This window comes from Aspergillus sclerotioniger (assembly GCF_003184525.1).
Source record: "Aspergillus sclerotioniger CBS 115572 chromosome Unknown BO94scaffold_29, whole genome shotgun sequence".
Taxonomy (NCBI): Eukaryota; Fungi; Ascomycota; class Eurotiomycetes; order Eurotiales; family Aspergillaceae; genus Aspergillus; species Aspergillus sclerotioniger.
This window is the reverse complement of record NW_020291019.1, coordinates 350518-372336: the sequence shown is the minus strand read 5'-3', so window position 1 is coordinate 372336 and position 21819 is coordinate 350518. Positions and strand designations below refer to the sequence as shown.

The following is a 21819-nucleotide window of genomic DNA, read 5'->3' as shown; positions in this document are numbered from 1 at the left end:
TCGGGTCGATTTCCGGATTTGGATGCGGTTGATGGCGGGTCGGCGGGTTTCCACTTTGAGTAAGTTTCCGCTCCAAGTATATAGCAGCGTGCCTGGACGATAGGAAACGATTAGCCACAATTGTCAGATCTCTGATTCACAGCATCCCACAATGTCACATGAAAGTAACATACCTGGGGGGAGTGCATCACATGTGTTTGCAGGGGTCCTACTGGACTTCGACGGCACCATTATTGATTCGACAGAGGGTAAGCCCCTAAATCCCTTGTATGACAGCCAATCGCCTAACAGTTGAGCAGCTATTGTGGAGAATTGGAAGAGGTGTGCTCATAAACCAAAAACTAAGGGAGAACTGCATACTGACGGAATACAGAGTCGGCCTTGAATTGGGAATCGACCACCAGGAGATCCTTCGCACATCACACGGAAGACGCAGCATCGATGTTCTGCAACAGCTAGATCCCACAAAGGCGAACTGGGAATGTATGCTCACCTTCTCAATCATTTGTCAGTTCACAACTGACGTCTAATTCCCGCAGATGTCAGCGCCATGGAAGCCAGAGTTCCCTTTCTTTGCAAATCACCTGCTGTCGAAATCCCCGGGGCCCGCAGGCTACTCGAATCGTTAGACAGACACCAGATCCCCAATGCCATCGTGACATCCGGCACAAGAGCACTGTTAGACGGATGGTTAAAGGTTCTTCAGCTCCCACAACCACAGGAGGCCACTGTTGCAGAGGATGTCAAGCTCGGAAAGCCTGATCCAGAGGGGTATTCCAAGGCACGGGCCAAGCTTTTGCTTTCGCAGATTGATGGAGGATGCACAGATGTTTTGGTCATGGAAGATGCCCCTGCAGGTATACGGGCGGGGAAAGCGGCCGAGTGTAAGGTTTTGGCTGTTGCGACGACACATGGTGTGGAAGAATTGAAGGCTGCTGGGGCGGACTGGGTGGTCAAAGATCATCGGTCGGTGGAGGTAGAGGTGGGCCCTGACAGGGGGTACCGGTTTGTTTTTCATCAGTTGCTATAGAATCGCGGATAAAAAGATATGATATTATAGAAACCGCATCTCAGGTGATGATTGAGGTGAAGGCGGAAGGTAGACTACATCATGATTCGATCACCTGACTACCCAGCGATTCATGGCTATTCAGTGCAAAGGGTTTGAGAGTGAACCTGTACAAAGTGGATATTCCGTGCGGTATTTATACCAGTTGGAGAGGTTGTCTGCCAGATCGCGTTCGAAGTAGAACATGAATAGTACCACGAGGGCTGCCTTTACGCCCAAGGTCTGTCTACAGCCTGCTAGTTCACCCTATCCCAGGAAATAAACAGATCAAAACTATCCTGCGGAAGATACTGGCAATGGGGACATTCCTTGTCCCTGGGTCAGCCGTATGGCTACCATGACACTTATTTATTTCTGCCGGATGTCCATATCGGAATAGGAACAGGAGCTGTCAATACCGCTGCTGAAAACCATGTGTCGTTGAGGTTCATCATTTGGGAACAAGTGAGTCCGATCCTCAAGTCATTTAGTCTATCTCGTCATAAATAGCAGGGGTATGTGGAATATATAGATATCAAACCGGTCATCAGCAGATCTAATCGTCAAACTCCTCCAGATCATCCATGTCATTGCCTCCATCATCATCCAGACCCTCGAACACCATGAATTTCTCATTCTTGGCATCAGTTTCCTCCGGAACAACGTTGGCATCCTGAACTTCGCAGTCCTTGAGCACGGATTCACGGCCAATCCTCGCTCGTCGGCCAATCAGACAGCCTGTTAATTGAGCCCTGGACTCAACAACAGCCCCTTCCATCAGGACGCAGCGAGTGAGCCGTGCGCCGCTGGATATATGGCAGTTGGGACCAATGACGCTCTCTTTGATGACACAGGTCGGTTCCACGGTAACATTCTCGGCGAGGAGACAATCACTCTTTGTAACAGTGCAGCGTTGAGCCACCCCCTCCGGATAGGCAATCTTCTGGTTATGGGAGAAAGGCGATGCTGCCTGACGGCCAACCTCCTCAATGGATTCTAGCTTGGCCAGCCGAAGTGATGTCGAAAGCAGTATCGCGGAGCTATCGACCCGCCGAATAAACGGCGTTGATCCTCGTTGTACATAGGCGAGTATCTGGGGATGTTCATTCGATTTCGAAGTCCGGGTGCCAGTCTTAGTAGAACTGATCTGTTCGAGATCGATTTCTTCCTCCAACAATTCGCCATCATGACTCCGATTCTCATGTTCACTGTGATCATGGAAAATTTCGTTCATTCCTAACTTGTCTCCTAGACTCTTTTGCCATCCCGCTTTGGCCCAGTAGCCAATGAGATCCTCACTTACTGACTCCAACTTTTCCTGATGACGCGCTAGATCCTTAACCCAATACGGGAAGACATAGAGATGTGCATCCCGATAGCTTGTCAACATCTTGACCTGCGAGTGCTTATCGACTAATGAATGGCGAACAAGGAAGCCTTTGTCCTGCTCCATTCTCTCCTTCACGGTATCCATAGGCATTGACATGACCAGTTTCGATAGGCCAAACCGCAAGGCTGCTGGCCCATCAACCAAATGTGATACTGCCGGCGCCTCATCCTCATCGAGCGGTGCGATGGCTACAAAGTCGCTAGCTTCGCCTTTAACGCTCTCCTCTCGGCCTCGTGTCTGATAGTACACGGCAAGCCCGCCGCGACGACCCCCTTGCTCCCCTCCAGAGCCCGAGTTATTACCTCCCAGAGCGCTCTGGGTCACCATCCATGCCTCGAGAATAGATTCACCAGGTATGTCACAGATAATGTCGCAGGGAAGAAGGAGGAAGTCGGTTCTGATACAGTCTTGGACTTCGGGTAGACGGAGCAGCTCGGCAGTTCCCGTGGTCATCTCGAGATTTTTCGGGGCTACCACTGATACCGACGGCGAGGGGAGTGATGTAAGATGCGGATTTTGCTTGAGGGCGGCCTGCAGTGGAGCAAGGGAGGACGGGGGCGTGATCAAGGTGATATCTAGAATGACCATCGAGATGCGTTAGTTAACTATAGTTTCCATAGGGTGTGATTAAAGACACCGATTTCATATTCATACCAGTGATTCCTGACCGCTTGCAAAAGTCGATTGGGTAGAATACCATGGGCCGATTTGCGATAGGAACAAGGCTCTTTGGGTACTCTTCGGGGTTGGATGTGAAGGTGTTGAGAGAGACGCCAGGGCCACACAGGATGAGGGCCTGGAAACCCGTCGCGGGCACGGGGGCAGACGATGGCATGGTACTTGAGGTCAAATTTCTTCGAGGAAGCTCAAATCACAGGCTGCGATCTGCGATGATCGATCACTCGGGTGAACCCCGCGACGCGGTGCTGGGATGGAGGGTTGTTGGGCAGTGCGCGATGGGGTGCTCTGAGAAAGCTTTCCGACAGCTTCGCGGTATGGGGGCAGTACGCAGACCACTCAGATGACACGCTGCGACCAGCCAAAGATAACAAGGTTCCTGGCGACAGTCCCAGTGGTCTTGGACTGCCATGATGGATGGCTTGGATGTGATTTCCCCCTCACGTGCTGATAGCGGGATGAGTCAGTCCTATCGAACAGGATCGGAAGGACGGCACATGACTTGCGCCCGTTCTCCGGTCCCGTCCGGTGTTGGCCGCAGTTCCGCACAAGCTTCGTTCTCACTTCTAGTCAAGTCTCAGCCAACTAATTGGGTGGGGCGGTCTCGACCCTGCTCAAGCTTCAAGATCAACAGTCGACCGCTTTGATTCAGATCAACGTGGTTCGCAATTACTTCCTCCGTACCATGGCTGGATAGAACGTGTCATATGCTGCGACTTGCGAGGCCTTTGGTTCTTCTCTCCAACAAAGATCGTTATCTGCCACATAACACGTCATCTCAAGTCATGCGCGACATCTGCAACGCTACGAAGCGCGGTGTGATCATTGATTATATCATGACCGTAGATTCGAGCTTGTTCCAACTTCCTTCGCCCATCATCATCGCCGACGGGTGGGGAATTCCCGCTCCGACCCCGATCAGGGTCTCAAGCCGCCTTATCTCCGTCGACCGTCCGTCCCCATCCCATGTGGACGGACGGTCGACGGAGGGGACAATCCTGGTGGGTGAGACTGGGTGAGAGTCGTCCTCTGACAAACCACGGCAAAAAGCCCCACTAGGCAGAGACCAAGACGATGTGTCGACTCACACTCATGCAAAACAGAGAGACACTAGCTCTGACCTGGGCACGGAGACGGCCCCATTTTCCCGTGGTCGATATCCCCGACAAAGATTCTGACTGGTGAAAACGGAGGTCATAAGCGCCGATTCCCGTGTCTTCGCCATTCACCTGGTTAAGTCCGAGTCGTTTGCTCGATATCCCCGACACGCCTGCATAGTATTTATCTCCCTGGGGCTGCTGCCCATCGATGGCAATGTTTCGTTCTCCAATACCGAGGTCAGAGGGTCTTCACCATGAATTCCGCCAAACATAGTCAAACAACACTACCTGCGCAATCAGTCAGCGTCACCGAGAAGAGTACAGCGGAAGATGTGCAATTACCGAGAGGTGGACCCCCCGAGGAAATCCCCGATTCAAAGCCCGATGAGCCAAAATGGATCAAGGGTATTACCTTGGTGATGGTGATGACTGCGGTCACGCTGGTGGTGTTTCTAATGTTGCTGGATGTATCGATTGTCTCCACGGTAAGCTGTCTGTCATACAGTTTTGAATGCTCCTGCCAGGGCTTTCTCGTACTGACTCCTCAGGCAATTCCTCATATCACTAGCGAATTCCATTCTCTCGATGATGTCGCCTGGTACGGTAGCGCGTATACGATATCCAGCGCCTCCTTACAGCCGCTCACCGGCAAGTTCTACAGCAACTTCCAGCAAAAGTGGACTTTCCTCGGCTTCTTCGGCGTGTTCGAGCTGGGATCCCTGATATGCGGCGTTGCTACCTCATCAAAAATGCTGATCGTTGGGCGTGCAGTAGCTGGAATGGGATCTTCCGGCATGGTCAACGGTGCGCTTAACATTATTGCTAGTTCTCTTCCGATGCATCGGAGACCGACATTCATGGGCATCATGATGGGATGTGAGTAGATCGCTTTCAGCACCATTTAACGCATACTAATAGTCGCAGTTTCTCAACTTGGGCTGGTACTTGGGCCGCTAATCGGTGGTGCATTTACGACGTATTCGACTTGGCGATGGTGTAGGTAGTCACTGAACTCCTATGTAATGATTATACTAACCAGACTAGGCTTCTACATCAACCTACCGATAGGAGGCCTTGTCGCCATTCTACTTGTCTTTACCAGCATCCCCGAGCCAGCTGGCAAGCCAAAGGTTGGTGAGGTCTTCCGGTCGGTCCTGTTGAAGAAGTTCGATCTATTCGGATTTGTTCTATTTGCGCCAGCTGCCATTCAGTTGCTGCTGGCCCTGCAATGGGGCGGAAGCAAATTCGCCTGGAAGAGCTCAACCATCATCGGGCTATTCTGCGGTTCTGCTGCGACCTTTTTTGTTTTTGGCCTCTGGGAGCGGCGTATGGGCGCTGAAGCCATGATCCCGGGACAGATGGTGAAACAACGAATCATTTGGTCTAGCTGCATGGCGATGAGCATGATGTTTGGGATGACCATGATTCTGGCATATTACTTGCCCATCTACTTCCAGTCTGTGCGAGGCAAATCCGCCCTCACGAGTGGTGTTGACTTGCTTCCCCAAATCTTATGCCAGCTGGTGATGGCAGTGGCATCTGGCATTCTTAGTAAGTGACGACATGCCTGCTCCAATCCTTCACCCGGCTAACAACCTCTAGCTGGCAAATTAGGATACTACCTACCGTGGGCTATTTTTGGTGCAATCTTGACCCCCATCGGTTGTGGTCTCCTTGCGACACTGTCCCCGACCACGGCGGTCCGCGACTGGGCGGGATATGAAGCCCTTATCGGATTCGGTCGCGGCGCTGCGACTCAGGTGGTACGTACATATCTAGTCCGACCTTTCTATTCACACACTCACCTCGTATCTGCAGCCCATGATTGCCATTCAAAATGCCGTATCACCGAACCAGATCTCCACGGCCATGGCCATTCTGACCTTCAGTCAGACATTTGGCGGCTCGATCTTCCTAGCCGTAGCCGAAGTTATTTTCACAGCAGGACTGCGGAAGAAAATCCCGGAATACGCACCCAGCGTTAGTCCCGAGACGGTGATCTCCGCGGGCGCGACTGGGTTCCGGGAAGTCGTCCCAGCCAAGGACCTTCTTTCGGTGCTAGTCGCATATTCAAAAGCTATCGACGAGGTTTTCTATCTCGGTGCTGCCCTATGTGTCGCTCAGTTCATCTTTTCGTGGGGCATGGGCTGGAAGAACATCAAAAAGGGGAAGCAGGAGAAAAAGTCTACCGAGAACATCAAGGAAGAGGTTTGATTTTAAGATCGCACGGTTCCATATCTAATAGAGTAAAACTCGACTTCGCGACTGTATTTCCTACTTACTAATTATCTCATCTCCCCATCTATCGGCGTCACCTTCTTTTTCTTTTTCTTCCAAACGGTCATTGCATAGCGCTCACGAAATTTCCTATCGCAATACTATTCACAATACTATTGTTATCAAGAGAATCGGTGATGATCCCCTCCCTTCACCATGAAAAACACAGACTACTACACGTAGTCGCCTTAGGTACTATTAGTATCTATGCTGATTGAAGAAACCCCAAACCATGACTATACTTATACGGCTATCATCATAGTAGCATATTATATATGCTGTAGCCCATCTAGGTCCCTTAGTACGAGACTGCAGTGTGGTGCCGGCTACTATGTCTATGGCTGTGGATGTTAGGTTGTAAATGATTTCCTTGAAATGAGGAATTTGGGAGATCGAAAAAAGAAAAGAAAAAAGACGGAGAACTGTGGTTTTATTGGGGAATTGAGGAGCCAGGGGTTTTGAGGCACACCCTGTTACTCGGAAGATAGGATTTTCTAAACCAAAAAAGTTTACTTATCTAGTATGAAATGCATCAGGAACGGAGGGCAAGGTACATTGGAGACTAGAGGAAGATGTGCGACGACTTTAATATTACCAGCTGGGAAAGTTACATACAGGAGTGAAAGGATCAGGTGTCCTACATACGTTCAACAACAGAGTGGACGTAAGTACTGCCTAATAATGCTGGGCTTTGAGTGTGAGGGCCAGGGGAATGGGACCTAGTTCGGCCATTGCTCTCGGGTTGTTAGTGTCCCAAGGGCCGAACTGATGCATCACGAGGAAGGGGTTGTTGTCGATTCCTCCGGTCTGTAGATAGGCGATGTAATCATCATCGTACTTAGCCAAGGAGATGTATATCTCTTGTCTATTCTTGGAGATCATAAGGTGATTATTATCTGCACGGTTAGCGCTGGGCAGATCCACTTCCGAGATCTGGACATGTTTACGTACGGTTTAGCCCGACGTTGGATGATCGGGGATTTGTAGTCTGCCAGTAAGCTGGCAACAATCTGGTGACTCTCTTGTATGCGAATCTGGGCCTCTTTCTTCTGCCTCAACACTGGCTTGACCTCTATGATGGCCTTGATGTCTCCACTGCGGTCTGCAAGGTAGCCATCTGTCCTTGCCTGGAACTTCACATCTGTGAACTCCGCGGTGAAGACATGCGCGAGACAGAGTCAGGATCGTTATCAAATTTGGGAGTTTCAAATTCAGAATCGGGTTTGCTGGGAGGCGTCTTGGTGAAGTCCGGTGGGGGGATTGGAAGCTGGGGTGCCTGCCCCCTGGAGCGAGTGTTGTGGATTTTAGGGGTAAAAAGAACACCACCGCCACTGAAGTCCTCTTGCTCAACTCGAGATACTTGCAGTTGATAATGGCGGGCTAATGCAAATGTCCGTTCAGGGATCTGAGTAGTGAAGCTGGTGCAGTATCTCCTCCACGACGACAGATTCTCCAAGTTGACTTTGGCGGTTGGAAGCCACTGAGTTAAGTCGAAGTACTTTAGAAATTCGGGGCCGGGATGGGTATTCCAAAGGACCCGGAGGAGTAAGAACTAGTCTATCTCGGCACGAGAGGCCGACTTCAGCTGGGTATCATGGATGGTTCGGTTGCCGAGACCCAGAAGATCGACCTGAAGCTGCCACTCTTCAACGGACCGGGGAATGGCTGTTCGTGTATCGCTCATTGTTTAGAGAGAGAAGGGAGCGAAATCAGCGCCTGAAGACATACGATATCCTAGAGCAAATGAAGCTGGGTGGAAGAGAGAATGGGGGTAGGTACAGTAACACTTATGAGTGCTGTGCCAGGAAGGTGCGGCCTTTTATGTATATTTGGCACCACCATAAGTTGCCGCTCTAACTCGGAAGGTCCAATGTATAGGGGAGAAAGATGATAAAAATATCTCGATTGATTGGAAAGGAAAGCAGGCGCTTTAGTAGACGCCAGCAGCAACCTAGTACTAGTACTCCGCATCAAGGCGCACATAGAGAGTCGTCATCGTTGTAGTGGCGGTCCGTGAGTGAGATTGGCCTCATCCAGGCGCTTTCTCGGCCATTAGGAAGGCAATTCACCCATCCTACTTCGTAGTGTGATTGAAAGAGGGGAAAGTGATGGCCAATGGAAAGGGTGAATCAATCGATGATGGCGGAGGGAGTGACGCGATCCATGATTGGCGGCTACCAGGCCGGGTCTCTGATTGGCTACAGACCCGTCACGAGGGGAACCACCCAAAATAAGCCCGCCGGCAGGGGCGGTGGGAAAGACAAGCTTCCATTCCTTCGTCGGAAGGATAGTATAGCTGGGGGTCACCCAGCCTTCTTCTCTCTCTGCCCCAGTTTAGTTTCTTCCCCTCTTTTTCTTCTACCTTGTTCTCCACCCCCAGACGCAGCCATGAACCACATCATAGAGCCCAAAGAACGCTACAACCTTCGCAAAGCACTCACTCTCATGGAACGGGAGATCAAAGTCTTGAAGGAGACAGAGACACATACCCTCGACCAAAGCATATTGAAACAGTACAAAATCCGGACTCTGCCTTTGAGTCTCCGAGTCGATGGCCCACTCTCACCAAAATTCTTCACACCTCTTGTCTCAGACAACATCCCAGAGCCTACAGCAGAATACGTCGACCACGAGTACTATACCGAGCCTACTCTATGGTCCAGCGAATGGGGGCGGTCGATATACATGTACCTGGATGCATATACTCGCAAGTTGGCGCTTCAGTTTCCAGAAATTTGGCGCGTGTGGTCCTGCAAGAAGTACGTTTGCTACCATTCAGATCTTGTCATTTCATGCTCATCATGCCTCCAGCATCGGAGATTACAACTTCGGAGATCTCTACCGGACATTCGAGCCCGTCTTTGGCACGTTGTTTATTTGGCATGTTGCGAAGGCATCCAAGCCGCATATCAAATGCATCATGCACAATGACCTCGATGTCGATGATGATCACTTACTTCGCGGAAAGGTGTTGACTGTTATTCGCATCATGTTGGGTCAACTAAAGCAGAAAGTATTTGTAACCCAAATGATTGCACCGGTGAGAATCCCCTTTCTACATTTTGTCGACATATGCTGATTCTATGGACAGGTCCTACTGTTTTCCTTGAACCGACGGCATCCACGCGTGATTGAGGCCTACTTTGATGGTCATGAGCTGGTGGTATGTCGTACGAAGGCTTATGACTTCACCTCGATGAATGCCGCTGGGTTCAAGACCTTGGCACAATGGTGGGTGGGTGATGCTGTTGGTGATACCTCGACGAGAGGGATCCGGACTTGAATATCATGGTGTTGGGGTTTCACTGTGGCACATCGAGTTGTGCTTCTTATCCAGGCGTGTATAGGTGTTGGTTCTAGTGTTTAGTATTTCATTTCCAACGACAAGTACCATGTTCGTTTCCCTTCTAGATTCAATATCATGCAAATCAATAACAGTAAAACAAAAACCCACGCACACACACACACAATCTACTCAAAATCCACTACCACCTTGCCAAAATGCCTCCCCGTCTCAAAATACCTAAACGCCTCCTTCAACTCCCCCAACCCAAACACCCTCTCATCCACCACCGGCCTCAACCCATTTACCTCAATCGCCAAATTCATCTCCTCATGCAACTGCCTACTCCCAACCAACACCCTCCTAATCGTCGAAACACTCGTCGTATGCGATCCCTCCCCATCACCACTAAACCCATTCCCCGCCCTCCGTCCAATCACCGCAATCTGCCCATCAATCGCCACAGCCTTGACCGACTCCCCCATCGTCTTCGCCCCCCCAATCTCAACCACAAAATCCGCCCCTCTCCCCCTCCTCGACAACCCCTTCGCCGTACCCCCCCACCCCTCATCCTCAACATAATTAATCACATAATCCGCACCGATCTCCCCCTTCAACCGTTCCGCTTTCTCTCCACTACTAGTCGTCGAAATCACCTCCGCACCACCTATCTTCGCGAACTGCGCCGCGAATATACTCACCCCGCCGGTTCCCTGCGTCAGCACGGTCTCGCCGGGTTTCAGGGCCCGGGGTCCACCGTATAGCGCGTTCCAGGCTGTCACGCCGGCGCAGGGGAGGGTTGCGGCTTCACGGAAGGTGAGGTGCGAGGGGATCTCTACGCAGGATTGTTCGTTGTAGATGGCGTATTCTTGGAAGATGCCGTCGTGTTTGGCCCCGAGGGAGGAGGAGAAGTTTGTTTCGTGGAACGGGCCGTAGAGGTGTGTGAGGTGGAAGATGGGTGAGACTCGCGTGCCGGGCTTGAAGCGGGTTACCTTTGGGCCGGTGGTGTGGATGGTTCCTGCTGCGTCGGAGCTGGGGTGGAGATGGGTTAGGGGTTGTTGGTGAGTGAGGGGGTTTGTGGGGAGGGGGGGATGTAGGTACCCGGGGACGATGCCGTCCCGGACGCTCCAGACGTAGGTTCCCTTATTTGTCTGTGTCAGTGGGTTCTTGGGGTTAGGATGAGATGAGGTTACTCACGGTGGTTATCATAATATCTCTATAGTTCAGCGACGCGGCGTGGAACTTGACCAGGACTTCATAGTCGCCTGGCACTGGGATGGGGACTTCCCTGAGGTGCAGGGATTCGGCGCCATTGGTGCCTTGGACATACCATTGCTTCATCATTTCTGGCATGATTTGTATTGTTGAATAGATGTAGAGATACAGAGAGAGAATTATAGATGAACAGTTGAGCAATGAGCAATGATGGTGAAAGAGATAGGGGCAAGGATACTTATAGTATAGTTATATAGCCGTGGATCCGATAGCTTCGCCACGAGCACGTTTATTGATCCTGCCTGAGCTACACCGACAATCTGCTTTGAAATCAAGTCCTACATCGATGCAAGCATAACTAGGTTTCCTTGTCTAGATGGGCAAATCGGTGCTATCAAGATTCAAGGAATGACGTACGATCGGGTAGCCGCGTCTGCCCGCTGTCGGCCCGGAGGTTATACGCGGGTTGATTGGCTTGGTTGATGGTTTGTTTCGGGCGACGGCGCCGAGCCCCGAGTGCCTCATACTATGTACTATCTATGACAGGAGGCTGCCTATTGGCATGGCCTGAAATTAGGACTGGAGCTAGATTGAGTTAGTCGTTTTTTGTAGCTAAATGCACTAGCGCTAGTGGCACACTTTTATATGAGGTATTAAGGTCATTCGTGAGAGGAATGCGCGGATAGGGGAGTCTCGGACAGGGATATGGTGGGGAGGCCATTGACTGGACTTGGATTGGGCGGCTTGCATGCGAGATTGCATCAGGTTAATTTCAATGCGTTGCTTCCAGTCATCATGGAGAACTTGTATCGAAGATGAATTGTGGAACAGTAGCGGGCAGGGAGCAGATAAGCCAGTATTAAGTTGAATATCGTTGTCGATTATATACTATTGTACAGCCAGTCAAGGAAGCCTCACCAGCCCAATCTTCTCATTCTCAGACTTGCTCCTCTGACTCCACTCTGGCGCTTCGTCGTCTCCCGCGTCCTCCTGTGCATCACCCTCTGCCTTGGTCTGATGCACTGTCCGTGGGTCGTGTTCTGCTGGGGAGTAGATCGTAACTACCTCGAGCGGCGTGTCTCCCACGTTCAAGAACTGGTGTTGGGTGCCAGCTGGTACTATCACGACATCATTCTGTTTGACCACTTGCTCCTTTCCAGCAACAATCGCTTTGCCGGTGCCGTGGGTAAAGATCAGAACTTGGTCCACGGTGTGAATCTAGCAATCTCGTTTAGCTTAAGTTTTGATGAACATCGAAAGAAAGCTGACCTCGTCACCAATTTCACCATTAACGGGAATTTCCATCGCCACAAATTGCGAGTATAGTCCTGTGTGTAGAACTTTGCGGAAGACGCCGAAAGATCGATTCGGTGACATCACCCCCGGCATGTACACCATCTCATTCTTGGGTGGTTGAGTAGTCATGTTGCCCTTATACTTTGGGATCTGGTCCGAATAACCTCGATAGAAGACACCCACAAGGTTAAATGTTGATGGATTGCGATTCCTCAAGAAAGACCCTTTTGAGTGCTGCACAAGTTGTCTTCCCAGACACCTTGACAATCCGTTCATTTTATCTGTGTTCGTTCAGCCTGCAATATGTCATCGGGCGCGGCGCGTATTGTTATTTATAAATCGGCAGGTCTGGACAGCCAGGTGGTGACGTAAGGAATGCCATCATATCGAGGTGTTCTTCATGCCTGCTTTCCGCATCCATTGTTTATAGCTAGAGCTACCATGGCTCACCTGTGAATTGTCAGCAGAGATTCCAGGCTTTATGTTTGATAATAACCACCTTTGCTCGGATGCAACACACCTGATCCGTGGTCTTGGCCACGTAGAAGCATCCGCACGTGTATAAGATAAATATGCGTCAGAAGATCGCTCTCGATGGGAGCGACCGGTGGCCATCAACATCAGGCCGATATTTATGCCCCAGGCACGAAATCGGCAATCACCACCAAAACGGCACTCAATGCGTGAGACGGTCCTCGCGCATTCCCGTCGCTCGACGCGTATTTCCATCGTGGTGAATAGCAAGGATACTAACCAATAAGCCAGCTAGAATTCCAGATCTTAGGAAGGCATGCCCTTGTTGTCTTTTCCCGTCATATCCTGGATGTATGAGAATCCGATCACTAACCGCCCCAGCTGCTGTTAGCGATCCGAATACTAATAGTGGGTCTAACCATGTTACTGGCCCCAGCATAGCGTTTTATAGTACCGTGGTAGATCGCTCACTCACAATTATCACAACTGTCACCCTATGAATTATTGCATCGAGTTCATACGGAAGACCTCCCCAAGGACAATGGTTGAAACACTTGGTGTTGGGTACTTGGAACCCGATGGACTCCTCGGTGGTCGGATATCGGCCGGTCCCCTGACCATCACTGCTCCTTGCCTGATCTTCTCTATAGAGTACCCACTCTGCGACCGAGAACATAGACGAAGATGCACACAGTATCGGCGGAATCCGGTACTCCGAGATGCTGCACGATTATTCAAGATAGGCAAGGCTCTCTTAATCAGGTACGTGTCAGCGTTTGCTGGTAAAATCTACTATTAGCAGTATGTGAGAAAGTCTTGAATATTCCCCGTAACCACTCGCCTGGGTCTCGCCATTGTAAATCTTCTCTGGCAAGCCGCTTACATCATTGCCCGCAGCTCATATCAGTGCACGTAGCCAGCCTGGTTGGAGCCACAAAGTACTCCCGAGGGTTGGGTAAGTCGATGTAAGGACACAGAAAGCATGTTTGACAGAAAGTGGGACGGAACTCAATTGCGCACAGGCCACGAGGTATGTAAACGGCTGAGGTGGTAGCACTCCCCTGCCAATTTTTGCAATAGGCCCTCGCCCGATCTATAGCCTCGGATATAACCCCTTTCCTATGTTGCTAAGACAATAACCCCGTGCCTCTTGTTTATTCGCCCGGCCAATCAAGTCAATGATTCTCAACGCTTGCCAATTTCTTTGGTGACCGTAACGAGCGATGGGTCATCTTTCCAAGGAATGACTGCGTCCAAACCCACTGCTCTCAGCCTCTCATTCATGGCTGCACTGGCCTGACCTTCCCCTGTCCCTCTAGCCGTCATCGCGTCGGCATGGAGTTAATCGATATTTGTAGTGTCCTGACAGGATCCACTGGCGCTAGGTGGCTTGCGGATGACGACGGACCGCAGTATGCGAACCAAAACATGCGTGGCTCGGGGAGAAACCGGCCCTTGGGATCGAGAGTGGTAGAGGGGGTGAGAGAATTTTCGGGTTCCAAGAAAATGCAGGCCATAGAGGAGAGGGCGCAGGTCGGCTTGAGAGGGGGCATATCCCTGCTAGTGAGTGATAAGGGCCAGCTGCATCAAGCGTAGAGTGGGATGGATGTTGGGAGAGTGGATAGGGATGAGACGGGGGAAAGACGGGGATCAACGGCGAGGGGGTTCAACTTCCTCAGGCAGCCACCATCCAACCGTCTCTTTCCTCTTTCCTCTTCCCTTCTCTCCTCTTCCTCTCTCTCCCACAACATCTTAGTATGCTTCCTCTTACCCCATCATCGTCTATCTCACATCGCTCCTTTCGAGGTACTCCATCATGCACCTTACTCGCGACTCCAGATGTTCTCCGAATCAGCTCCTACTATCTCCGCAGTCGCCAATCTGCCGATCCATTGTGAGTAAGAGATACGTCTACATATTACACCAGTACTATCGATAGAGGCCCCTCAGCATCATCAATCGACATTGCGCTATGGAGCAGCTGCGCCGTCTATCTCATCCCGCTCCTCGAGTACTTATGGTTTCCCAATATAGGCTCCACCAGACCCATTAATCCAAACAGCTGGCACTTGCTTTACTTCGCCATGATTAGCTTAAGAGAATTTGTGGCCCCCATCTGAGTTGGTAGGCGTGTGCCAAATACAGGTCTTTGAGGAGTCAAATCCGTCGGTCAACTCGCATAAAGACGTGTCGAATCCGCCAGCGCTCTAAAGACGTATTTCATTTCACGCGTTCTCTCTCATATTCAAGTCTACTCATTCGCCTTGTTCTTCTATTACAATGATCGCTCCAACGGAGCCCGTTCTCTCTTCCAACTCAGTTACTCCTATCACCCAGTTCCATCCGCAAATTACCCTGGAGGCCGTGGATGAAAAAGTCATTCTTATTGTGGGTACGTGTTCTGTTACATATATCTCCAGCTTCCCTATCCTTGCCCCAGCTTATCTTTGAGCAGGTGGTGCCAATGGTATTGGCGAGAGCCTAGTCGAACTCTGCTGTCAGAATGGCGCTTACGTATGCATTGGTGACATTGACTCAACCCATGGCGCATACCTGAGTTGGAAATGCTGTGAAAACTGGCCCGTTTACTCCGACCCCAATCTCCCTCCTAAACCTCCCCGGTCCACCTTCCAGCTGGTCGACATTACAGACTACCATGCTGTGCTTAGCCTTTTTGACGTTGCCTTCAAGACTTTCAAGCGCATCGATCATGTTGTCGTTACCGCCGGTAGTATGGAGCCGCAAGAAAACTGGTTCGACAGCACCTTGAACCTTCAAGCTATCCGCACGGTAAGCCATTCGTAGAAGTCTTTTTATAAGCATTATCTCTGAATTTTGCAAGCCTCCATCTACAAGGGACCTTGACATCAACCTCACTGGCTCCCTTTACGTCGTCCGTGTAGCAAGCGTCTACCTTCGCCATAACCGTGGCCCAGGAGCAGACCGCTCCATCATCCTCTTCTCTTGCGCCGCAGGCTTTAAGGAAACCCCCGGTGTATCTGTTTACCAGGCGGCCAAGCACGGTGTGCAAGGTCTGATGCGCTCACTGCGCCCCTACTTCTCCTCGCCTTACAAGCACAACCTCCGCATCAATACCATCTGTCCCTGGATGACCCAGACCCACCCGGCAGTCACCAGAAAACTCTGTGATCGCTGGGAGGAAGAGGGTCTCCCTATCAGCTCTGCCCTGGAGGTTGCACAAGTGACTGCTGGTGTTCTGGCGGACGAAACCCTTAACGGCACCTCAATGTACGTCGAGGGAGGTCGTGCCTGGGAAATGGAGGCGAATATTACCCGTCTTGAGCCGCAGTGGTTGGGCGAGGCCCCGTCTAAGACATTGGCTCGGGGACAGAAAGTGTTGAAGGATGTATGGGCTGCGTGAATCGTCAAGACCTCCAAATTTCGCCAAAAAGTTGCATCGTTGCTATTTATACCACAGCGTTGGGAGAAGTACACCTTCTCTACCCAGATTTTGAAGACATTAACAGAGAAACGGGCTGAGAGACAGAAGAAAGGCTGTTGCAAATCGACCTTTGGGCGTGTGACTTACTAGTTATTTGTTCATATCCATATGCTTTACTACAAAAGACCATGAATGTTGGCTAGCCGGTACTGTTTATGACATTCGGCGGATCGGAATGCTCTACAAGGCAACTATGGCGAGCATCACCGGATGGGCGTGCGTTTACGAGTTCTTGGCATCGGCCGGCAGGATATAGCAAGCTTCTTTTGGTTCGGTTCTGGTCTATTCGCTAGCATTATCTCGAATATGTCTTTATAGGGTGAGGTGGGGCCAAACTTTTGAAAAAGAAGTGGCATGGTAGATTTAATTATTAGTTCAATCGGGTATCGTAAGTAAAGAAATAAAAGGAGAAAAAATTAGACATTCGAAAAAGGTCAACGGCGTAGGTTGTGGGAAATTGAAGCGATCGTGGCCCAGTTCAACAGACAGACACGGGTAGGCCTATGGATGGATCGTCCTACGCAATCCCAGTAAAGATATCGCTCAAAATCCGGGAAGCCTCGGGGTGAAGCCCACGATCATCGAAGGCTGGGAATCAGTACACTCCGTGTCACTGGTATTCCTGATAGGCTCTGCAACATGGAATAGTTGCGTCTATCGGTTACCGGTACGGTCAGTGGTCGGTCATTTGTTTAAGGTTGACTCGAGTGACTCACATTGAATTTCAGCAGGATCAGAACAACGACTTTTTTCAGTTCCAGCCACACCACCTGAGCTCCTGGGCAACCGCGTACGCAGTGGTTGAATAGCAATAGCCCGTGCTCCATGCGGAGTCGCTGCTCGGCGTCTGCTGTAAGCCATCGCTCGGGTTGGAATAGGTGGACATCGTCTCCGAAAACATCGCTATCGAAGTGGAGGACTTGTGAGTTGAATGCTATGGTAGTGCCCGCGTGGATTGAGAATCCTGCCATTGTAACACCGTCTGCTGGGGTTAGGATCTCTTCTTCGAAGCTCGTTGCTGATGATAAACGCAGTGACTCCTTGAGTACTGCGTCCAAGTAGGGTAATCTATTTAGTTCCCTCCACAATGGTAGATCTGATAGTGATCCAACACAGAATGCGGTATCTATCTCATCTTTGAGTCTGGGAAGATATCTTTGGTGTTTCAAAAGGAAGTAGAACAGTGACACAAATGCCTTGGTAATACCGTCAGCTCCACGAGCGGCATTACGAGATCCCTCAACAGAGCTTGGATTGCGGGTCTTTGGCTGAGCTGGAGTAGCACCATTTCCTCGACCAGACATAGGAGTCGTAGTCATGGGCAATCCAGAACAGGCCACCAGACGACGTCCGCGATCTCGTTTCAATGCCGTTACTGGGCTTCGTACGAGCATATACTCCACTACCGAAAATGCGCTCAAGAATCGGTTCTTTGTTACCGTCTGGTCATTTAATTGTTCCTCTTTCAACAGTCCATCCGCGGTAAGCTCAGTAAGGAAAGTCGTGGCAAATATCCGCAGGGACGCTGTAAGGTCCAGCACGTGGTATTTTCTAATGGCTCGGACAAGCTGTTTGGCGGATAGGTCGATGGCCCCTTCATACTCTGGTAGTCCATATGCGTATTCCCATACCGGATGCGAGGTTTGAAGATTGTTGGAGCTAGTTATCAGGTCATCCGACGCGAGCATGTGGTTTCCAAATTGTGGGACTGTAACTGACTGTAGGGATTAGCGCACGCAATACGCCTACCGACTCGACGCATACCTGGCCCAGTTGATCCTGATCTATCCGAGAAACAAGCGTGCCATCGGCAATACTGACAAAATTTGGTCCTAAGCGCACCACCCTGCCATATCTTTGGTGAAGGTTTGATAAGCGTTGACCGTAATGAGGAAGATTGCGGACAAATATGCGCCAAAGATCCGACCATCCAGCGAGCGGGGGACCAGGAATGGCACGCAAGCATCTATAATTGCAGAGGGCGCGAATGAGTGCCGAAAGGGCGAGCAGGAATACTGCAATGACGTCTATTCCCATGGTGGAGGCTGGAAGCGCCGTTCATTGTCCTGGTCCAGGTTCATGCGATGGTGTTTTAGCTATATCAACCGATGCGGTCACTCTGTGGGGAGAAACACATCATCGTGTCTCCTTTCCTGCAGCCGCAATGTCCCGAGTTGAGAAAATGAACCGGAGGCGGCCGGGAGTGAATCATGGCCCCCAGGGCAAACTGCGACATACCTGAAGGTCCCCAGGCACCCAAACAAACAAGTTCAGGCCTAAATTTAAAACCTGTGGTGCTTGTTGGTGAATAATGGGTCCGAGTAATTACGCGATAAGAACTCGTGCCCCTCAGGGGGTCCGTTGTCGGTCGGGCCGAGGTGGTGTGGCCAGGCTGCTGCATTGACACCCCGTCAGAATCGTGAATGGTGCAACACAGTGTGGGGTCGCGCAACGCAAGGGGAGATAAGTCTTCTGATCAGACTAGAGTCATCACAACAGTCTCAACATTGTAGGATGTGGATGGAACTGCTTTCCTGAACCCACTCACGCGGCATTGGCTTCCACTCTTCACTTGAGCCGCCTTAGTTTGTTTTGTGCTCCTCTAGGCCGATCGGATGACGATTCAACGGTGTCCTGGACCACGCTTGTTGCAGTTAACCACGAGGGCTCCTTAGTCTAGTGGAGTCAGATCCGGACTCCTGGATATCCTATCACTCGCCTACCCCGTAGGGCCATTTCTTATCCCAGTCACGAACTCCTTGTCGAAGCCTGACCAAGTCAATCCCACATTTTTGATTCCTCACCTCCCCGCGATATTGTGGACGGCGATCGACATCTCAGTTTGTGTCCAGCATTTAGTGCTTGGAACCGAGATTATCTGGGAACTTGCGAACTTCCTTTCACAGTGTGCGCTATGGTGATTGTGCTGTATCAGTAGCAGGGACGTATCTACTGCCAATGGCTCAAAGAAAGGCTCGAACTGGGCTGCAACACCGGGCCGCCGAGGATCAATCCAATTCGAGACGGTCGATGGTCGCGTGCGTGATTGATCAAGGCTTGGTTTCTAGACCGTGGTCAATTAATAAAGCTCTGCAGGTGTAATCGATGCCGCAACCGAAAGACGCGATGTGCTGGCAACCCACCTTATGCGTGTGCGGCGTGTGCGGAGGTGGGCCACGAGTGTGTCTACTCTGAAGCCGAGAAGCGCGTGTCTATTCCGGAAAGGTGAGAGCCTGAGGGATCGATCGCTGCCTGAGCGGCTGACCAACTTCTTCTCCTTTCCCCGCCAGTTACTTTCGTCAGCTACGATCTCAGGCCCAGGCCAACCGTCGAGGTTTGTGGATTCGCCTCCAAGCAGTGATCTCGTTCGTCTGATGAGTTGATTGGAGCAGATGAAGGTCGCTCTGTTTCCTTCCCAAACCCCCCTGCACCCATTCAAAGCAGTCCGTCCAACGTTGAGGTGCCCCTCGAACGAGACGACTGGTGGTACAATGGAACGGAGCATCTGTTCCTGAATCGGTCTGGTGAACATCGTGAGCTTCCCTTGAATCCGGATGTGTTCGGAGACGACCTGACGTGTAGGCAGACTATGTTGGAGCATCTTCTACCACTCACCTGGCTAAACGCCTGAATCCCACGTCAACTAACCTAGCATGGGACGTGCGCCCACTATACGATGATCCTTCATCTTTACGTCGCTCAGCGCCTCGAGCTCTTCCTCAACTACCCCCATTCGAATATGCGAAACGCCTGTACTGGGTACAGTACGTCTATATCGGAACAATTTTCTCCCTGATTCAGCCCCATGATTTTGAAGAGCGACTCCACATAGTCTATAGCCAACCTCCAGACTTGCTAAATCGCGAGTCGTGTCTGGTTTACTGCCAGGTGTTACTTGTCATAGCCTTTGGTCTTATGTATTCGGTGAACCAGTGGTCCGGTGATGACGGCCCCCCTGGGTTCAAGTATTTCAAGCATGCACTACGCTTCTTACCCGACATTCACGAGGAAGGCTCTATATTCTTCGTGGAGATACTTTGCTATGTCGCTTACTACATGCAGAATCTCAATCGGCGCGACGCCGCCTTTCTTTACGTATGTGTAGCTTCCCGTGGTGACTTCCGTTACTAACCCTCGAGACAAATAGATCGGACTTGCTCTTCGCATGGCAATCTCACTGGGTCTCCATCAAGAGGTCCTCGACCCAGGAATTAGTGAGGAGGATCGAAATCGCCGTCGGCGGGCTTGGTGGTCGGTATACAGTCTAGATAGGTACATCTTACGCATCTCGGCCATATGACTCGCTAATACCCAACAGGCTACTCTCCGTTAAGTCAGGCAATCCAATCACAATTCATGATGAGGACATCGGCACCACATGGCCGCAGCCAGTCGTAAGTTTTGAACAATCCGCTGTACATGCGCTTTCTAACATGCAATCAGAGCGCCACCGATATGGTCCCTTGGCCATCGGTTGTCCTCACATACTATACTCAGCTATCCAGAATACTGGGTAGAATCGGGGAAGGTTTGGAGTTCTAGCCTTTTTTACTTCTGACGGGTCTTCTAACTGTTACTAAGAGATCTATCGGAAGAAGCCGCGGTCGGGGTCCAACCTGCTAGCCTCGGTACAAAGCATTACGGATGAGCTTTCCGACTGGCTTCGACGAGTTCCCGATCGATTACGTATAGACTTTTCCAGACTGGGTACACACATTAACCGCGAGTCGGTGTCAATATTCCTACACTTCTATTCGTGCGTCAACATGACCGCACGGCCCTTGGTCTTCTATGTAATCCAGCGTCGGCTCGATGCAGAGGCTGGTGGCTCTGCGACAGATGACTGGAGGGAAGGACTATCGCAGAATACAGTAGCGGTAATTGACAGCTGTGTCGCGGCAGCTCGGGCGACTACCCTTATAATGGATGCTGCAGCGAAACATAATTTAGTTGGTATGTCAATTCGCTCCTTGCGTTACCTAGAGTGACGTCTATCGGATATATGTATGTGACTGATACAATCGTCAGCAACTTACGGCTATCTCGACGGGGAGTACGTCTTTTCTGCCGCGCTCTTGCTTGTGATGGTCAATGCCGCATTCCCGCACAACACGGCCAATGCGCGGGCTATGGAGATATCAATAAGCTTGCTTCGCAGCATGGCCGATCGGGGTAATACAAATCTGGCTGCCCGACACTCGCTACTTCTTGAGCTGCGGTCATCCATCGGACATAATCGCGCGAGGACAGAAGGCGATGCTGTCGAAGTGCCGATAACGCCCAGTAGCACACAACAGACAACACCCTTGAATAATGTAGCCGGTCCGTCAACGAACAGTACGTGGACTCCACAGCAGGATTTGCCGTCAATGCAGGAGATCTCGTTCAACTTTGATATCAACGACGACCCGGGCCTCTGGGAAGAAGTTTTAGGTCAGATTGATATCGATATGGATACTGACTGGATTGAGAACACGCTGAAGAAGTAGAAGGGATGCGCAGGTTCCTATATATACAAGAGCGGGTCTAGGTTTATGCCTCAATGGAGATTTTATATATTCCAAAGTTGCATTTATGAGAGCCGTACAATGTGTG

General features: G+C 50.8%; 10 protein-coding genes across 10 annotated transcripts; 5 read left to right on the top strand and 5 right to left on the bottom strand.

The window, feature by feature from the left end:
- Positions 1-126: 126 nt before the first annotated feature.
- On the top strand, positions 127-1273 carry BO94DRAFT_524224 (HAD family hydrolase). The gene is made up of 4 exons (XM_025610254.1): positions 127-248; positions 300-321; positions 374-483; positions 540-1273. The coding sequence occupies exons 1-4, from the start codon at positions 152-154 to the stop codon at positions 1028-1030; spliced, it is 720 nt and encodes a 239-aa protein (XP_025463944.1). The 5' UTR covers positions 127-151; the 3' UTR covers positions 1031-1273.
- On the bottom strand, positions 1184-3548 carry BO94DRAFT_211906 (translation initiation factor eIF2B subunit gamma). The gene is made up of 2 exons (XM_025606161.1): positions 3093-3548; positions 1184-3013 (listed from the first exon to the last, which is right to left on the bottom strand). The coding sequence occupies exons 1-2, from the start codon at positions 3271-3273 to the stop codon at positions 1605-1607; spliced, it is 1590 nt and encodes a 529-aa protein (XP_025463943.1). The 5' UTR covers positions 3274-3548; the 3' UTR covers positions 1184-1604.
- A 922-nt stretch (positions 3549-4470) lies between these two features.
- BO94DRAFT_559596 (MDR family MFS transporter) lies at positions 4471-6430 on the top strand (the record flags this gene model as incomplete). Its single annotated transcript, XM_025614082.1, has 6 exons — positions 4471-4701; positions 4765-5092; positions 5141-5212; positions 5261-5767; positions 5819-5979; positions 6035-6430. The coding sequence occupies 6 exons, from the start codon at positions 4471-4473 to the stop codon at positions 6428-6430; spliced, it is 1695 nt and encodes a 564-aa protein (XP_025463942.1).
- A 738-nt stretch (positions 6431-7168) lies between these two features.
- BO94DRAFT_578011 (uncharacterized protein) lies at positions 7169-8177 on the bottom strand (the record flags this gene model as incomplete). The annotated part of the gene is made up of 4 exons (XM_025615200.1): positions 7169-7358; positions 7445-7588; positions 7633-7973; positions 8124-8177. The coding sequence occupies 4 exons, from the start codon at positions 8175-8177 to the stop codon at positions 7169-7171; spliced, it is 729 nt and encodes a 242-aa protein (XP_025463941.1).
- Positions 8178-8770: 593 nt separating this feature from the next.
- On the top strand, positions 8771-9930 carry BO94DRAFT_524214 (uncharacterized protein). The gene is made up of 3 exons (XM_025610253.1): positions 8771-9252; positions 9305-9533; positions 9585-9930. The coding sequence occupies exons 1-3, from the start codon at positions 8882-8884 to the stop codon at positions 9774-9776; spliced, it is 792 nt and encodes a 263-aa protein (XP_025463940.1). The 5' UTR covers positions 8771-8881; the 3' UTR covers positions 9777-9930.
- Positions 9931-9964: 34 nt separating this feature from the next.
- Positions 9965-11129, bottom strand: BO94DRAFT_589115 (zinc-dependent alcohol dehydrogenase family protein; the record flags this gene model as incomplete). Its single annotated transcript, XM_025615928.1, has 2 exons — positions 9965-10918; positions 10974-11129. The coding sequence occupies 2 exons, from the start codon at positions 11127-11129 to the stop codon at positions 9965-9967; spliced, it is 1110 nt and encodes a 369-aa protein (XP_025463939.1).
- A 765-nt stretch (positions 11130-11894) lies between these two features.
- On the bottom strand, positions 11895-12563 carry BO94DRAFT_559592 (cupin domain-containing protein; the record flags this gene model as incomplete). Its single annotated transcript, XM_025614081.1, has 2 exons — positions 11895-12209; positions 12261-12563. The coding sequence occupies 2 exons, from the start codon at positions 12561-12563 to the stop codon at positions 11895-11897; spliced, it is 618 nt and encodes a 205-aa protein (XP_025463938.1).
- A 2308-nt stretch (positions 12564-14871) lies between these two features.
- Positions 14872-16530, top strand: BO94DRAFT_211659 (putative 3-hydroxyacyl-CoA dehydrogenase). Its single transcript, XM_025606160.1, has 3 exons — positions 14872-15153; positions 15217-15551; positions 15604-16530. The coding sequence occupies exons 1-3, from the start codon at positions 15042-15044 to the stop codon at positions 16141-16143; spliced, it is 987 nt and encodes a 328-aa protein (XP_025463937.1). The 5' UTR covers positions 14872-15041; the 3' UTR covers positions 16144-16530.
- Positions 16531-16565: 35 nt separating this feature from the next.
- Positions 16566-18717, bottom strand: BO94DRAFT_211610 (putative cytochrome P450 monooxygenase). Its single transcript, XM_025606159.1, has 3 exons — positions 17989-18717; positions 16941-17942; positions 16566-16878 (listed from the first exon to the last, which is right to left on the bottom strand). Exons 1-3 carry the CDS (start codon positions 18259-18261, stop codon positions 16768-16770), a joined length of 1386 nt encoding a protein of 461 aa, XP_025463936.1. The 5' UTR covers positions 18262-18717; the 3' UTR covers positions 16566-16767.
- Positions 18698-21772, top strand: BO94DRAFT_499792 (transcription factor domain-containing protein). Its single transcript, XM_025609393.1, has 10 exons — positions 18698-19262; positions 19321-19449; positions 19515-19558; positions 19614-19757; positions 19811-20319; positions 20372-20496; positions 20543-20618; positions 20668-20752; positions 20806-21177; positions 21253-21772. The coding sequence occupies exons 1-10, from the start codon at positions 19183-19185 to the stop codon at positions 21711-21713; spliced, it is 2025 nt and encodes a 674-aa protein (XP_025463935.1). The 5' UTR covers positions 18698-19182; the 3' UTR covers positions 21714-21772.
- Positions 21773-21819: the final 47 nt, after the last annotated feature.

What these genes read in the sequence shown, in the direction of transcription:
- BO94DRAFT_524214 (XM_025610253.1), top strand. Translation starts at nt 8,882, where the DNA reads ATGAACCACATCATAGAGCCCAAAGAACGCTACAACCTTCGCAAAGCA. An exon ending in CGCGTGTGGTCCTGCAAGAA is followed by an intron (nt 9,253 to 9,304) that starts GTACGTTTGCTA and finishes TCATGCCTCCAG; the next exon opens with CATCGGAGATTACAACTTCG. An exon ending in TAACCCAAATGATTGCACCG is followed by an intron (nt 9,534 to 9,584) that starts GTGAGAATCCCC and finishes TTCTATGGACAG; the next exon opens with GTCCTACTGTTTTCCTTGAA.
- BO94DRAFT_211906 (XM_025606161.1), bottom strand. Translation starts at nt 3,273, where the DNA reads ATGCCATCGTCTGCCCCCGTGCCCGCGACGGGTTTCCAGGCCCTCATC. An exon ending in CAAGCGGTCAGGAATCACTG is followed by an intron (nt 3,014 to 3,092) that starts GTATGAATATGA and finishes TGGTCATTCTAG; the next exon opens with ATATCACCTTGATCACGCCC.
- BO94DRAFT_524224 (XM_025610254.1), top strand. Translation starts at nt 152, where the DNA reads ATGTCACATGAAAGTAACATACCTGGGGGGAGTGCATCACATGTGTTT. An exon ending in CATTATTGATTCGACAGAGG is followed by an intron (nt 249 to 299) that starts GTAAGCCCCTAA and finishes ACAGTTGAGCAG; the next exon opens with CTATTGTGGAGAATTGGAAG. An exon ending in ATTGTGGAGAATTGGAAGAG is followed by an intron (nt 322 to 373) that starts GTGTGCTCATAA and finishes GACGGAATACAG; the next exon opens with AGTCGGCCTTGAATTGGGAA.
- BO94DRAFT_211610 (XM_025606159.1), bottom strand. Translation starts at nt 18,261, where the DNA reads ATGGGAATAGACGTCATTGCAGTATTCCTGCTCGCCCTTTCGGCACTC. An exon ending in ATCAGGATCAACTGGGCCAG is followed by an intron (nt 17,943 to 17,988) that starts GTATGCGTCGAG and finishes TAATCCCTACAG; the next exon opens with TCAGTTACAGTCCCACAATT. An exon ending in TGATCCTGCTGAAATTCAAT is followed by an intron (nt 16,879 to 16,940) that starts GTGAGTCACTCG and finishes GGTAACCGATAG; the next exon opens with ACGCAACTATTCCATGTTGC.
- BO94DRAFT_211659 (XM_025606160.1), top strand. Translation starts at nt 15,042, where the DNA reads ATGATCGCTCCAACGGAGCCCGTTCTCTCTTCCAACTCAGTTACTCCT. An exon ending in AAAAGTCATTCTTATTGTGG is followed by an intron (nt 15,154 to 15,216) that starts GTACGTGTTCTG and finishes ATCTTTGAGCAG; the next exon opens with GTGGTGCCAATGGTATTGGC. An exon ending in ACCTTCAAGCTATCCGCACG is followed by an intron (nt 15,552 to 15,603) that starts GTAAGCCATTCG and finishes GAATTTTGCAAG; the next exon opens with CCTCCATCTACAAGGGACCT.
- BO94DRAFT_499792 (XM_025609393.1), top strand. Translation starts at nt 19,183, where the DNA reads ATGGCTCAAAGAAAGGCTCGAACTGGGCTGCAACACCGGGCCGCCGAG. An exon ending in CGCGTGTCTATTCCGGAAAG is followed by an intron (nt 19,450 to 19,514) that starts GTGAGAGCCTGA and finishes TTTCCCCGCCAG; the next exon opens with TTACTTTCGTCAGCTACGAT. An exon ending in ACTGGGTAGAATCGGGGAAG is followed by an intron (nt 20,753 to 20,805) that starts GTTTGGAGTTCT and finishes ACTGTTACTAAG; the next exon opens with AGATCTATCGGAAGAAGCCG.